Raw genomic sequence first — 13,797 nt, 5'->3', positions numbered from 1 at the left:
AAAAAAAAAAAAAAAAAAAAAAAAAAAAAGACAGAAAAGAAAAAAGAAATGAATTAATAATGAAAGAGTTTTTGGCTGGGCACGGTGGCTGACACCTGTAATCCCAACACTTTGGGAGGCCAAGGCAGGCAGATCACCTGAGGTTGGGAGTTTGAGACCAGCCTGACCAACATGGAGAAATTCCATCTCTACTAAAAATACAAAATTAGCTCGGCATGGTGGCGCATGCCTGTAATCCCAGCTACTCGGGAAGCTGAGGAAGAAGAATCGCTCGAACCCTGGAGACAGAAGTTGCAGTGTGCCAAGACTGCACCACTGCACTCCAGCCTGGGCAACAATAGTGAAACTCTGTCATTAAAGAAATGAATTAATAATGAATGAATGATTTTTTTTTTTTTTTGAGACAGGGTCTCACTCAGTTGCCCAGGCTGGAGTGTGGTGGCACCATCTCGTCTCACTCCAGCCTCTACCTCCTGGGCTCAAGTGATTCTTCCACCTCAGCCTCCCCAGTCGCTGAGACTGTAGGCATGTGCCACCACACCTGGCTTTTACAAAATTTTTTGTAGAGATAGGATCTTCCTATGTTTCCCAGGCTATGAATTAATTTTACAATAAGAATAGAAAATACTTGGAATAGTGTGTGTTACATGGTAACCTCTATTTGCTATATGTATTTATTGCTATTGTTTCCCACTTGGACGAGTAGCTTACCTGGGTTCAAACAGGGGAATCAACTCCACTAGCTTCCCTCTCCACTCCCTTTCCTAATATAAACTCTCTTCCTGCTTCAAATAGGGTGAAAAGATCCTTAAACTTGCTGAAATATGTAGGAAATTTGAAACTGAGGAAGAAAAAGTGCTGCCTTTTTATTCATCAGTATTGACTCCTAAGGAGCAGGAGGGGATTGAGGAGAATAATTTAGAAGAGCTTACTGAGGAGCTCGCCAAGGTAAAGGCTGGGGGATGGTGGGGCATTGGGCACCATTTGCTAGTGGGTCTCGCTGCACACCTTCTCCCTGCAACTCCACTCCCAGGTGATGGTGGACTACACAGGAATGGAGAATTTCTGGAAAAGGTACAACAAAGTGAAACTGGAGCAACTGAGCCTCCAACACAGACGAGCCCAGCTGCTAGATATCAATGGAAAGCTGCGGGAGATGCTGAAGCAGTACTTGGATGGCATCTCAGTGAGTGACGAAGTGCTGAGCCAGCTCAACCCACTCTTTATAGTCAACTATCAAAGCAATTTACCCCAGCCCTTGTCCATACCTACAGCCCATCCAGGTGATAAACAACATCCAACCACTTAAAATATAATTGAAGCAGCCCACGTGATCTTCCACAACCTGTGATCTAAGGAAAAAAATCTTTCAACTCCTACAGATTTTTTTTTTTTTTGAGAGATGTAGGGATGTTACTATTAAAAATTTCCATGGAGTTTATGAGCTCCTTGTATCTTTTCCATATTGAACAGAGCAGTCCTCTTTGAGGACACTAGGAACACTGTGGTCCCAGGGAATAGAGAGAAGAGCTAGGCAACTACCAGGAGGCTCACTGCTCAATTAAGCATCCCTCCTCAGAATCAGGGCGCCATGAAAGCCAAAACCCATACCTTAAGGACTTAGAGATCCTATGGAAAGACTCAAGACCAGATCCTTAAAGTCAGTTAGGACAGCAAGAAGAGGCCAGGGGAAGAGGTGATCCAGGGCCTACAACCACCCCCATGCCAGGCAAGATGCAACTAAGAATGCTTTTTTCCTCAGCCCTTTACCTCATTCCCACTTTCAAAGGCAGTCTCAGAAAGTATCAGATGAAGAATGCAAAGAAGTTTTTTAGAATTTATTATTTATTATTTCTTTTTGCTCTTGTTTCGTTTCTCTTCCTTGAGCTTCTTTTTGGAGACTTTGGGTCTGCTGGCCTTTCTGTATAGGTGATACCCAATGAGGCCCAGGAGGGCTGGCACCATGGCCATCCCTACCAGAGGCAAAATGCCCTTCACCAGCTTTAGCCAGTAGTTGGCTCGGATTAGTGCAATCAGCTCCACGTCATACTGCACCACTGCATCCGCTGGAGAGGCAGAGGGGTGGAGAGGGTTAGACTCTCAGTGCATTTTATCCAGGGCTCAGAATCTGAATGAAAATAGGGAGGGTAGGCCACAGCAAAGCCAACAACTATGAAGCTGACAAGATTTAAATGTGGGGTTGAATTCCTTTAGACAAGAGTAGAGGAGGATTATGAGCAGAGTTCAGTGATAGTCATGTTGACACGTGTGGCTTGGGTCCAGTGACAAGTCTTTGAATGCAGGAAAACTTTCTGTGCATATGAAATGTAAGACTCTTCTCCATTTGTAAGTGGGAGAACCCTCTATACTAACTACTAACTTATCGTATTTCCAAATAACCACATAGATAGAGTCTTTGTAGGGCTGAAATTAAATGGATTTAAACTAGACTTTAAAAAATCAACCAACCAATGAGCACATTCAACGTGATTATGAGATAACAGGAGTTTCAGCATAAGAACTGAAGAGGAAGAAGGATGAGGATGCTGCTTAAGAAGTAAAGGGGCAGGTGGAACAGAAATGAGTGGGCGGAAGAGGTGCAAATAAGCAGCACTGGGAATGGGGAGGTATAGGGCTTTGGGTAAAAGAGTTTCTCCTTGGTTGCCCTACCCTCCTTCCAGGCCTTTCTCTAAGCTGGAACTAGAATAAAAATTATGAGCCCAGCCAGGTGCGGTGGCTCATGCCTGTAATCCCAGCACTTTGGGAAGCCAAGGCAGGCAGATCACCTGAGGTTGAGAGTTTGAGATCAGCCTGACCAACATGGAGAAGCCCCATCTCTACTAAAAATACAAAATTAGCTGGGCGTGGTGGCACATGCCTGTAATCCCAGCTACTCGTGAGGCTGAGGCAGGAGAATCGCTTGAACCTAGGAGACAGAGGTTGTGGTGAGTGAAGATTGCGCCACTGCACTCCAGCCTGAGCAACAAGAATGAAACTCCGTCTCAAAAAAAAAAAAAAAAAAAAAAGAAGAAGAAGAAGAATTACGAGCCCAATACTCTGTGGAGTACAACACATTTTAGCTAATAGAACATTTGTTAGAACTGAAAGCAAAAGATATGCATTTTGGGAAATCTGTCCATCTCAACCCTTCAAAAATAGACATCGGCAGTGACCTATGATGGCTTTTAAAGTTATGGGGTAGACTTGGCTTTAACAGTTGCTTTTTTTTTGTTTTGAATTACTTGACTGTGATTATTTTCACTATCTCTTCCCTGATGGAGGCTGAAAGGAAGGGCGGGGGGCGGCTGTACAGCTGACACAGCGTAGAGTTGTAGAAAAGGGCAGGAAAGAAGCCCAGTGTTCTGGGAAAGGTGGTGGCACAGGCAGCAGACCCATGTGGCCCAAGCAGTTCTCTTCCCTAACAAGTTACTGGCTGCTAGAGGTCACGCCAGGTGGCCTCATCAGGTTATTTGTCTTTAGTCCCTGTTGGTGATATGAGGAAGAAAAAAGTAGCCCTGGAGATAGAGGCCCCAGGCACTCCGGTCTGTCTAAACAAACTTGGTCTGGACCTTCTCAAGCATGAGACAAAGTATATAGCTCCTTACAGCTCTTAGGGACTGGGTATTTTGATGGCCTGAGAGATAGGCCTAGTCAGATTACCTGGGACAGATGGTGGAAATCCTCGTTTTCCATAGGCCAAGTGAGAAGGAATGATTGCCCTTCGCTTCTCTCTGAGGGAAGGAATGTCAGTCACAGCCAGAGGCAGGAGAGGTAGGCCAGCAGCCTCAGTCCAGCTGAAGCTCCTCCAGCAAAACCCTCTGGATCTTCACACCCAAAACACGAACTTTTCCACCTGAACACCAAACAGGCTGGCCAGCAAAGGTGTCCATCTCCCCATATGCCTCAACTCCCCAACAAAAGCAACAGCACAAGAGGCACAGAGGCTTTGGATGTCCTCAGGGTTCCCACTGACCTGGACCTGTCCAGTGGGAAGCAGGGTCCTTTATTCCACATTCTCCTGCTTTTTCTTCTTCTTTTTTTTTTTTTTTTTTTTTTTGGAGACAGAGTCTTGCTCTATCGCCCAGGCTGGAGTGCAGTGGCCGGATCTTAGCTCACTGCAAGCTCAGCCTCCCAGGTTCACGCCATTCTTCTGCCTCAGCCTCCCAAGTAGCTGGGACTACAGGCGCCCGCCACCTCGCCCGGCTAATTTTTTGTTTTTTTTTGAGACGGAGTCTTGCTCTGTGGCGGGCTGGAGTGCAGTGGCCGGATCTCAGCTCACTGCAAGCTCCGCCTCCCGGGTTTACGCCATTCTCCTGCCTCAGCCTCCAGAGTAGCTGGGCCTACAGGTGCCCGCCACCTCGCCCGGCTAGTTTTTTGTATTTTTAGTAGAGACGGGGTTTCACCGTGTTAGCCAGGATGGTCTCGATCTCCTGACCTCGTGATCCACCCGTCTCGGCCTCCCAAAGTGCTGGGATTACAGGCTTGAGCCACCGCGCCCAGCCTCCTGCTTCTTAAGGAGCGAGGACGGCAGAGAAAACCTCTTCCCATGCAAAGAGGGTACCCAGGCCCACCCCTGCCCAGATACTCACCCCACACACATGTCTAGAAGACTCTGCTCCAGACCTTGAGGAAGAAGACACAACTGAACTGGAAGCTATCCACCTTCCCCAAATCCCATGACATGAACAACAAAGTCTTCCTCCTCCATCCTCAATAGTTCTTGCCCCCAGTTCTTAAATCTCTGGCTTCCAATAGGGTATGGGACAAGTGGAGTATTAGAAGTGAGGTTTGAACCTCAGAAGGTAACTGGTAGAGCCCTAGGGTCTTACTGATTTCAGGGGGAATTTCCAGGGCAGCTTTGGAGCTGAAGAGGCTAAGAAAGGGCTTAGGTTGTGAAGAGGTAGAATGGGAGGCACAGGTCACATACCTGGAATCACCTGCTTTTGGCCAAGTTCTATAACCAGAGGGTCTCTGGTCAGGGAGGTGTCAATAATACGTCCATCTACCAAGCTTCCCTGGGGGGAGAGAGCATCAAGAGCATACACCTAGCACCCTCTCCCTCCCAGCAGGCGCGCAACACACACCTGGACCGCTGGGCGGCGGCAGCCCCCTTTCAGCGGCAGCCTAGCCTTCCCCTTACCGCTGTAAGGAACAGGAAGCCCCAGAGGGCTGACGCTTCTCGGAGATCTCTCCACCCTGCACTTCTCCGTGCCAGGTAGGAACTGGCAGAAAAGCAAGGAGGAAAAAGAGGCACGGAAGAGCAACGCCTCTCCCCTCGCCACATGCTCTATGACCCCAGAGCCCCGAGTTTCTTCTCCCGAACCGCTTGCCACGTGTCCAAGCCAAAGCTGACGTGTTTCAGCAGGGCGCCACCCCCTCCCAGGCCCCGCCCCGGCCCCCCAGACCCCTCACCGTGTAGTGTATGTGGAGCGTGTCTCCAAAAGCAGCTGGCTCGGCACATGGTTCGAGGGGCTCCACCTACGATCGGACTACAGGGGTCACGGATGCTCTGCCAAAGATCCCGTTCTCGCTCCTAGACCCGGCACCACCCCCAACTCAGTTCCCGCACTTCCTCCCTTCCCGGCTCCCAGATTCCTTGAGATCCCTGTGTTACCCCACAAGGCTCGGCCCACAGGTGCTGAGGTTCGGGACTATCTCCTCACCAGGGTCTCCACTTGGAGGGTCCGGACGGGACTTTCAGTTTCGAACCCAGCCTCAGCCTGGCACACCGCTGCACTGAGCAGCAGCAGCAGCAGCAGATAGAGCGGGAGGAGTGAGGGGCGCAGGGCCATGACTGGGCGCGGGGCAGGGAGCCGGGGCACCAGGACAGGCTGTTCGGGTGGCGGCAGCTAGGACAGCGTTCCCGCAGCGCCCAGGCCAGACTGGACGGGACGGGGCGGGTCGCGATGCTAGAGCTCCTCCTCCTGCAGCCCTTCCTCCACCTTGTCCCCACCTCCGAAAGGGAGGAGGCCGAGGGGCGCCCTCTGTACCCTCCAAGATCCAGAAAGCGCAGGTTCTGACCCGTCCGTTAGACGTTCTGTCCTATAACGTGGGTTGGGCCAAATAATAGCACCAATTTACGATTACCTACTGTGTGTCAGGAGCTAGTCTCTAATCCTCAAAACCAACCTAAAAGGTCGGCATAATTGTTTCCATTTTACAGATAAGGCACAGGGTGCTCAGGATGTGCCCAAGGTCATCAGGCTAGGTGGTGACACAGACAGGATTCAAACCCAGGACTGCCTGAGTCCAATGTGGTTGCTGTCTGCTCTTTCCTCTAAGTTATGTCTCCTTGTGGCTATCCTGGCAGTGTCTGGCTGGCCGACCCCACCCAGACAGTTGTCTCATTCCTCTCCCACCTCCAACTACTTCAGCCTGAATTTCTGGAGGTTATAGATCCAAATATCCGAAAGAGGGCAGGGAGCTGTCCTATCCCTATCCTTTGAAAAGCTAGCTGAAAAGAGCAAGGAGCTGTTTTCCTGTAAGAACAGGGTAAACCCCTGATCTTTTCCTCTGGTGCTACTACTTCCTTTCTCCTTTCATCAACAAACTTCTCAAAGGGCAGCACACATAACCCCTTTATGTTTGTGTAAAGACTTCACTTTTTTTTTTTTTTTTTCTTTTTTTGAGACCGGAGTCTCGCTCCTGTCCCCCCAGGCTGGGAGTGCAGGTGGCGCGATCTCGGCCCACGCAAGCTCCGCCTCCCGGGTTCACGCCATTCTCCTGCCTCAGCCTCCCGACGTAGCTGGGATATAGGCGCCCCCCACCATGGCCAACGCCCTCAAGCTAAAATCTTTTGCCAATTTTTTTATACGAGAGGGGGGTTTCACCATGTTACGCCAGGATGGTCTCGATTCTGACCCCCGTGATCCCCATCGCTCCCAAAGTGCTGAGATTACAGGGGTGGCCACTGCGCCCGCCCGACTTCCACAATTTTTTTTTTTTTTGAGATGGAGTCCTCACTCGTGTGGGCCCAGGCCTGTGAGTGCAAGTGAGGTGATTTTCCACTCACTGCACACCCACCGCCTCCCAGGTTCCAAGCGATTCCCTGCCTTAGCTCCCCAAGTAGCTATGGGATTACAGGCGCCGCCACCAATGCCTGCTAATTTTTGTATTTTTAGGTAGATAAGGGTTTCACCATGTTGGCCAGGCTGTCCCTCAAAATCCTGCCTGATCTTGGTGATCGCCTGCCCTTCAGTCTCTCAAAGGGCTGGGATTACAGGCTTGAGCCACCACGGCCGGCCAGACTATCACTTTTTTTCTTTTTTTTTTTTTTTTGAGGAGGAGGAGTTTTGCTCTTGTTGCCCAGGCTGGAGTGCAATGGTGTGATCTCGGTTCACCACAACCTCTAACTCCCGGGTTCAAGCAATTCTCCTGCCTCAGCCTCCCGAGTAGCTGGGATTACAGGCATGCACCACCACACCTGGCTAATTTTGTATTTTTAGTAAAGACAGGGTTTCACCACGTCGGTCAGGCTGGTCTCAAATTCCCAACCTCAGGTGATCCACCCGCCTCGGCCTTCCAAAGTGCTGGGATGCAGGTGTGAGCCACCATGCCCAGTCCACTTTTTAAAAGTTTGTTGTTGTTGTTTTGAGACAGAGTTTCACTCCTGTCGCCCAGGCTGGAGTGCAATGGCATGATCTTGGCTCACTGCAACCTCCACCTCCCGGGTTCAAGCGATTCTCCTTTCTCAGCCTCCCAAGTAGCTGGGATTATAGGCACCCACCACCACGCCTGGCTAATTTTTGTATTTTTAGTACATGGGGTTTCGCCATGTTGGCCAGACTGCTCTCAAACTCCTGACCTCATGATGCGGCTGCCTAAGCCTTCCCAAAGTGCTGGGATTACAGGCGTTGAGCCAATGCGCCCGGCCAATAGTCTTAACTGCACTCATTCTTCCAACCCATCTGTAACAACCCAGACTTCCTCCCTATCTCCTGTTTCTGTTAGTGGCTCTGCTACCAGCATTCATTCTTCTTTCATCTCCCACATCCAACGGGTCTACTCTGGATTCTCCTTCCACAGTCTCTCCAGCTCCTCCCTTCTATTCCCATAGCTACAACCCTCCCACCTCAGGATAAGAAGTCTCATTATCTCTCATTTGTATTGTTTAAAAAAAAAAAAAGTCCCCTCAGCAGGAGGGAATTTCTAGGGGTGATGAAATGCTCTATATTTTCAGAGGGATGTGGGTTACATGGGTGTATGCATTTGTCAGAACTTATCAAACTGTATACTTACGATCTGTGCATTTCACTGCAAATTACATATCAAAATATTTTTTAAGTTAAACAAAAAAACCACAAAACTACATCTCCAAGTCTCCCTTAAAGCTGGATATGGCTAACTAAGTTCTGGCCAAGAGAACATAAACGAAGTGTTGGAAGTATTGTCTTGGGACTTCCAAGAAGGCCCTTTAAAGAGTTAACTAGGAAGCATCCTTCTGTGCTCCTCTCCCTCCCCCAATCATCTTTCATTCCTTCTGTCTGCTATCTGAAATGCAGATGAGATTAATTAAGCTCTAGAAGCCATATTAGACAATGAGATGACCATTAGGATGGAAGCTGCATGCTAGGATGGTGAAGCAAAAAGCAGCATAAGTCCTTGTTAACTGCAGAGCCACCATGCCAGTTCTGGATTGCCTACCACCAGATACTTTTATTTTTCGGTTGTATCTGAAGCCCCATTCTTTGTGGGGGGAAAAAAAGACTAGTCAAGTGCAGTAGTGAGAAGGGGGAAAGAGGAGTTCGATCTGTAACTGGCTGTGAACAATTGAGATGCCTATCTTCAGACCAGCTGCCAGATACCTTTTTTTTTTTTTTTTTTGAGATGGGGGTCTCTGTCATTCAGGCTGTAGCATAGTGGTGCAATCTTGGCTCACTGCAACCTCCACCTCCTGGGCTCAAGTGATCCTCCTGCCTCAGCCTCCCAAGTAGCTGGGACCACAGGGGCATGCCACCACACTCAGCTAATTTTTATATTTTTTGTAGAGATGCGGTTTCGCCATATTGCCCAGGCTGGCCTCGAACACCTGGACTCAAGTGATCTGCCTGCTTCGGCTTCCTAAAGTGCTGGGATTACAGGCGTCAGTCACCACGCCCAGCTCACCATTTTTTTTTTTTTTTTTTTTTTTTTTTGACAGAGTCTCACTCTGTTGCCCAGGGTGGAGTGCAGTGGTGTGATCTTGGCTCACTGCAACCTCCGCCTCCTGGGTTCAAGCAAGCATATCTGGCTAATTTTTATTTATTTATTTTTATTTATTTGGATGAAGTCTCACTCTGTCTTGCCCAGGCTGGAGTGTAGTGCTGCGATTGTGGCTCACTGCAGCCTCTGCCTCCCAGGTTCAAGCAATTCTCCTGTTTCAGCCTCTGGAGTAGCTGGGACTACAGGTGTGTGCCACCACACCAGGCTAATTTTGTATTTTCAGTAAAGACGTGGTTTCACCATGTCGGCCAGGCCAGTGTCGAACTCCTGACCTCAGGTGATCCACCTGCCTCGGCCTCCCAAAGTGCTGGGATCACAGGTGTGAGCCACCATGCACGACCCCAGACACCTTTTAACTGAGGCAGAAAGACACTTTTTTTTTTTTGAGACAGAGTCTCGCTCTGTCGCCCAGGCTGGAGTGCAGTGGTGCGATATCGGCTCACTGCAAGCTCCGCCCCCTGGGTTCATGCCATTCTCCTGCCTCAGCCTCCTAAGTAGCTGGGACTACAGGCACCCGCCACCACGCCTGGCTAATTTTTTGTATTTTTCTTTTTAGTGAAGATGGGGTTTCACCGTGTTAGCCAGGATGGCCTCGATCTCCTGACCTCATGATCTGCCTGCCTAGGCCTCCCAAAGTGCTGGGATTACAGGCGTGAGCCACCGTGTCTGGCCTTTAAACTTCTATCTTGTTTAAGAAAACTTTAAACTTCTATCTTGTGTAAGAAAACCTCTAAACTTCTATCTTGTTTAAGAAAAGTCTTGGCATGGTGGCTCATACCTGTAATCCCAACACTTTTGGGAGGCTGAAGCAGGGGGATTGCTTGAGGCCAGGAGCTCAAGATCAGCCTAGGCAACATGGCAAGACCCTCTCTCTACAAATAATTTAACAATTAGCTAGGTATGGTGGTGTGCTCCTGTGGTCTTAGCTACTCAGGAGGCTAAGGTGGGAGGATCACTTGCGCCCAGGAGATCAAGGCTGCAGTAAGCCATGATCACACCACTGCACTCCAGTCTAGGTTACAGAGACCTTGTTTCAAAAAATAAGCCCCTCAACCCTAGCCTCTCCCTACTTTGGACCATTGTGTACACTGCCGCTTTCTACAGTTTCAATCCCATCATCTGCCCACTAAAAAGCCTACCATGGCTTCACATTGCCCTCGTGAATAAAATTCCAACTCCTTGACATGACAACTGAAAGCTTGTCATCCGGCCCTAATCTGCATTTCCAAACTTCGCTTTTATTCCATTAAACTGAATCCCTTTTAGAGACAGGAACCTCATGTTTCTCATTTCTAAATCTTCATTGCTAGTATAATGTCTGACACATAAATGCTCAGTAAATGTTTGTGAATTGAGCCAAATTCCCTTCCTGCTCAAGGACTGTGGTCTGGCATCAGACAAACTTACATCTTTCTGTTTCCATCTCTGTGCCTGCACACATACACTTCTTTTACCTGTCAAGCTCCCTCCAGGCTAAGCTCGAATATCATTTCCTCTGTGAAGTCCTGATTCTCTTAGCTAGGAGCTCCAGGCATACACTTGTGGATATTATTATATTTTTCCTTTTGTTGCAGTTATTTGTGTATGCCCCATTCCTCCCTTCCTATCTCCCCCAGAGCCAGCTAACTGATGGCAAGGTCAAGGTTACAATCATGTCTGGAGCTAAGTACTAGCTACACGATACCCTCCAAATAATAGATTCTAGACAGTATGTTTTATTTTGAAGAAATTATACTATGAAATACTGAGAAGGCATTAAAAGATCTAATTATACTAATATAGAAAATATCTAAGACAAATGTATATATACCCTAAGTAAAAAAGCAAGTAGCAGAATAACAGATGTGATATGAGCCCATTTATATTTTAACCCCTCCACAAACATGTATCAGCACATACATTTAGAAAAGGAACTAGAGGCTGGGCGCGGTGGCTCAAGCCTGTAATCCCAGCACTTTGGGAGGCTGAGACGGGCAGATCATGAGGTCGGGAGATCGAGACCATACTGGCTAACCCGGTGAAACCCCGTCTCTACTAAAAAAAAATACAAAAAAACTAGCCAGGCGAGGTGGTGGGCGCCTGTAGTCCCAGCTACTCGGGAGGCTGAGGCAGGAGAATGGCGTAAATCCGGGAGGCGGAGCTTGCAGTGAGCTGAGATCCGGCCACTGCACTCCAGCCTGGGTGACAGAGCGAGACTCCGTCTCAAAAAAAAAAAAAAAAAAAAAAAAAAAGAAAAGGAACTAGAAGGATGCACATCAAATAGCTGAGGATGGTTACGTTTGGGCATGAGAGAAGAGTAGAGGGGAATGTCCCACATGTTGCTCTGTATATTTTTGTATTGTTTGGATCTTTTACAATAAAATTACTTTGGTTATAAAATAATTTTTTTCCTGCTCAGATGTTACTTCTCAGGTTATGAAAATAATTTTTAATATTAAATATTACATGGATAAACAAGATATATAGTGATACAGGGGAATGAGTGGCAGGTATTAAATGAGTTGTGCTAACACAGCTAAAGGAGCCAACGTGGGGAAAAACTATAAAAGTCCTTGTGGTTGCAGAGGGCACAGGCAGCTTTGTGGGGGTGAAACGAGCTAGATCTTGGAGTGGGATTTTTAAACAAGTGAGAAAGGAGGTAAAGGCAGAGGGCCACATGTTTGGGAAAAATTAATGGACCGATTTGTCTAAAGTAAGGGATTTGGCCAGAGACTAGAGAGAGATGGTTGGACAGGGAATTAAGGGCTAGTTATGAAGAACCTTGAATGTCAGACTAAGGCAATGGGAACACATTGGAAGTTTCTAAGCAAAAGGATGACACAGCATACTGCACTGATGTATCAGCAGACTTGAACAGTGTCGTGAAGGTGGAAGGCTATTGTCTTATCCAGGTCTGAGGCTCTGTTCTGAAGGGGAAGAGGAACCTGAAGGGGAAGAGGAGTAGAGTAGGAGAGCGTGGTAGTAAAAATGGAAAGGGCAAAACTATTAAAGACAATATCCAATCACAGGCAGCACAAGCCCATCTGCACCCTGGAGGGACCAGAGAAGGAGTTTTTTCCTTGGATTAGGTTAGAAGAAATCCAAACAACAGAGAAAGGTGAGATGATTTCTGGAAAGGTAGGAGAGTTGACCCACCCCTGGCTGGAGATACAACTTAATCACAGAACCATTCCTAGAAAAGCCTCCACCCTCAAAGGTGTCTGTCAGTATGTAGAAGAAACCCTACCACAGTACCCCAGCTTCCAAGACTCATGGGGCACCCACCATGCCCAGCTTGATTAAAGACAATGGTGTTTATTAATTCATCCATTTGTTCATCAAGGTTGCATGCCTATTATGTGCCAAAGAGTAAGCAGAACACTGCTCTTTAAATATTCTTAAGTATTTATTTATAACAGGTTGTTAATAAAGTAAAAGCCTGAGTTGGCATATACAAATCTGGGTTTAAAATTTGATTTTTGAGACAGGGTCTTGCTGTGTCACCAGTGCGGTGGCGCAAACGTGGCTCACTGCAGCCTCAACCTCTCAGGCTCAAGCAATAATCCTGCTTCAGCCTCCTGAGTAGCTGGGACCACAGGCACGTGCCACCATGCCCAACTAATTAAAAACACATTTTTTTTGGCTGGTCACAATGGCTCACGCCTGTAATTCCAGCACTTTGGGAGGCTGGGGTGGGAGGACTGCTTGAGCTCAGGGGTTTGAAACCAGCCTGGGCAACACAGTGAAACCCCATCTCTATATTTTTAAATAAAAGTAAAAAAAAAATATATATATATATGCATATAATTGTACATATATATATAAACATATAATTATATATATTATATATATTTTTTTTCTTATAGAGATGGGGCCTCACCTCGTTGCCCAGGTTGATCTCAAACTCCTGGGCTCAAGCTATCCTCCCACATCAGCCTCCCAAAGTGCTGAGATTATAGAACTGAGCCACCGTGCCTGGCCTGGTGTTGTATTTTCAAGGGTATGCATAACCCCAGCTGACTAGATGTTTTCTTTCAGGTATGTTTATGCACACATTCATCCAAGAATGAAGCAGTTACTTCCTTCCTCCACTCTTCCCCTATGGCTATTCTAACCAAGGAGGTATCATCCCATCAATGCAAGATTTGGCAAAGACAAGAACAGATTCTCCATCTCCTGTCTATAACCTAAAGCCAGGCATCCGGATCCTATCACTCCCCAGTGACCAGCATGACACTCTTCTCTCTCTAGCTACTGAGTTGGAAAGTGAGAGAACTGGATTCTAGTTCTCCTACCTTCACACTCTTCAGAACTGGAAAAGCTTTTCTGTCAGGCACAGTGGCTCATGCCTGTAATCCCAGCACTTTGGGAGGCCAAGGTGGGCGAATCACTTGAGGTCACAAGTTCAAGACCAGCCTGGCCAACATGGTGAAACCCCATCTCTACTAAAAATGCAAAAATCAGCTGGGCATGGTGGCACATACCTGTAGTCCCAGCTACTCAGAGGCTGAGGCAGGAAAATTGCTTGAAACTGAGAGGTAGAGGTTGTGGTGAGCTGAGATCACGCCATTGCACTCCAGCTTGGGCAAGAGTGAAACTCCGTCTCAAAAAAAAAAA

At 47.7% G+C, this 13,797-nt stretch overlaps 2 protein-coding genes across 3 annotated transcripts in view; one reads left to right on the top strand and one right to left on the bottom strand.

The window, feature by feature from the left end:
- Positions 1-1,441, top strand: part of DRC2 (dynein regulatory complex subunit 2) — a 17,124-nt gene extending 15,683 nt beyond the window's left edge. For both annotated transcript variants that reach the window (XM_017894747.1, XM_017894748.1), the window contains 2 exons: positions 796-948; positions 1,034-1,441. In XM_017894747.1, coding sequence (XP_017750236.1) covers positions 796-948; positions 1,034-1,309 — 429 coding nt within the window. In that variant the 3' untranslated portion in view covers positions 1,310-1,441. The remainder of the gene's footprint in view (positions 1-795; positions 949-1,033) is intronic.
- A 383-nt stretch (positions 1,442-1,824) lies between these two features.
- Positions 1,825-6,613, bottom strand: FKBP11 (FKBP prolyl isomerase 11). Its single transcript, XM_017894749.1, has 6 exons — positions 5,664-6,613; positions 5,413-5,478; positions 4,928-5,015; positions 4,590-4,623; positions 3,661-3,731; positions 1,825-2,066 (listed from the first exon to the last, which is right to left on the bottom strand). The coding sequence occupies exons 1-6, from the start codon at positions 5,790-5,792 to the stop codon at positions 1,849-1,851; spliced, it is 606 nt and encodes a 201-aa protein (XP_017750238.1). The 5' UTR covers positions 5,793-6,613; the 3' UTR covers positions 1,825-1,848.
- Positions 6,614-13,797: the final 7,184 nt, after the last annotated feature.

Source organism: Rhinopithecus bieti, unplaced genomic scaffold (assembly GCF_001698545.2).
Source record: "Rhinopithecus bieti isolate Rb0 unplaced genomic scaffold, ASM169854v2 scaffold_24390, whole genome shotgun sequence".
NCBI lineage: Eukaryota > Metazoa > Chordata > Mammalia > Primates > Cercopithecidae > Rhinopithecus > Rhinopithecus bieti.
Note: the sequence above shows the minus strand (reverse complement) of the source record. Positions and strands in the feature narration are given on the sequence as shown.

Bases quoted from the DNA above. Each gene is read 5' to 3' on its own strand.
- FKBP11 (XM_017894749.1), bottom strand. From the start codon at position 5,792: ATGGCCCTGCGCCCCTCACTCCTCCCGCTCTATCTGCTGCTGCTGCTG. The intron at 5,479-5,663 runs GTGAGGAGATAG...GTCCGATCGTAG, and splicing joins CCCTCCAAGTGGAGACCCTG to GTGGAGCCCCTCGAACCATG. The intron at 2,067-3,660 runs GTAATCTGACTA...CTGCCTCTCCAG, and splicing joins ATTTCCACCATCTGTCCCAG to CGGATGCAGTGGTGCAGTAT.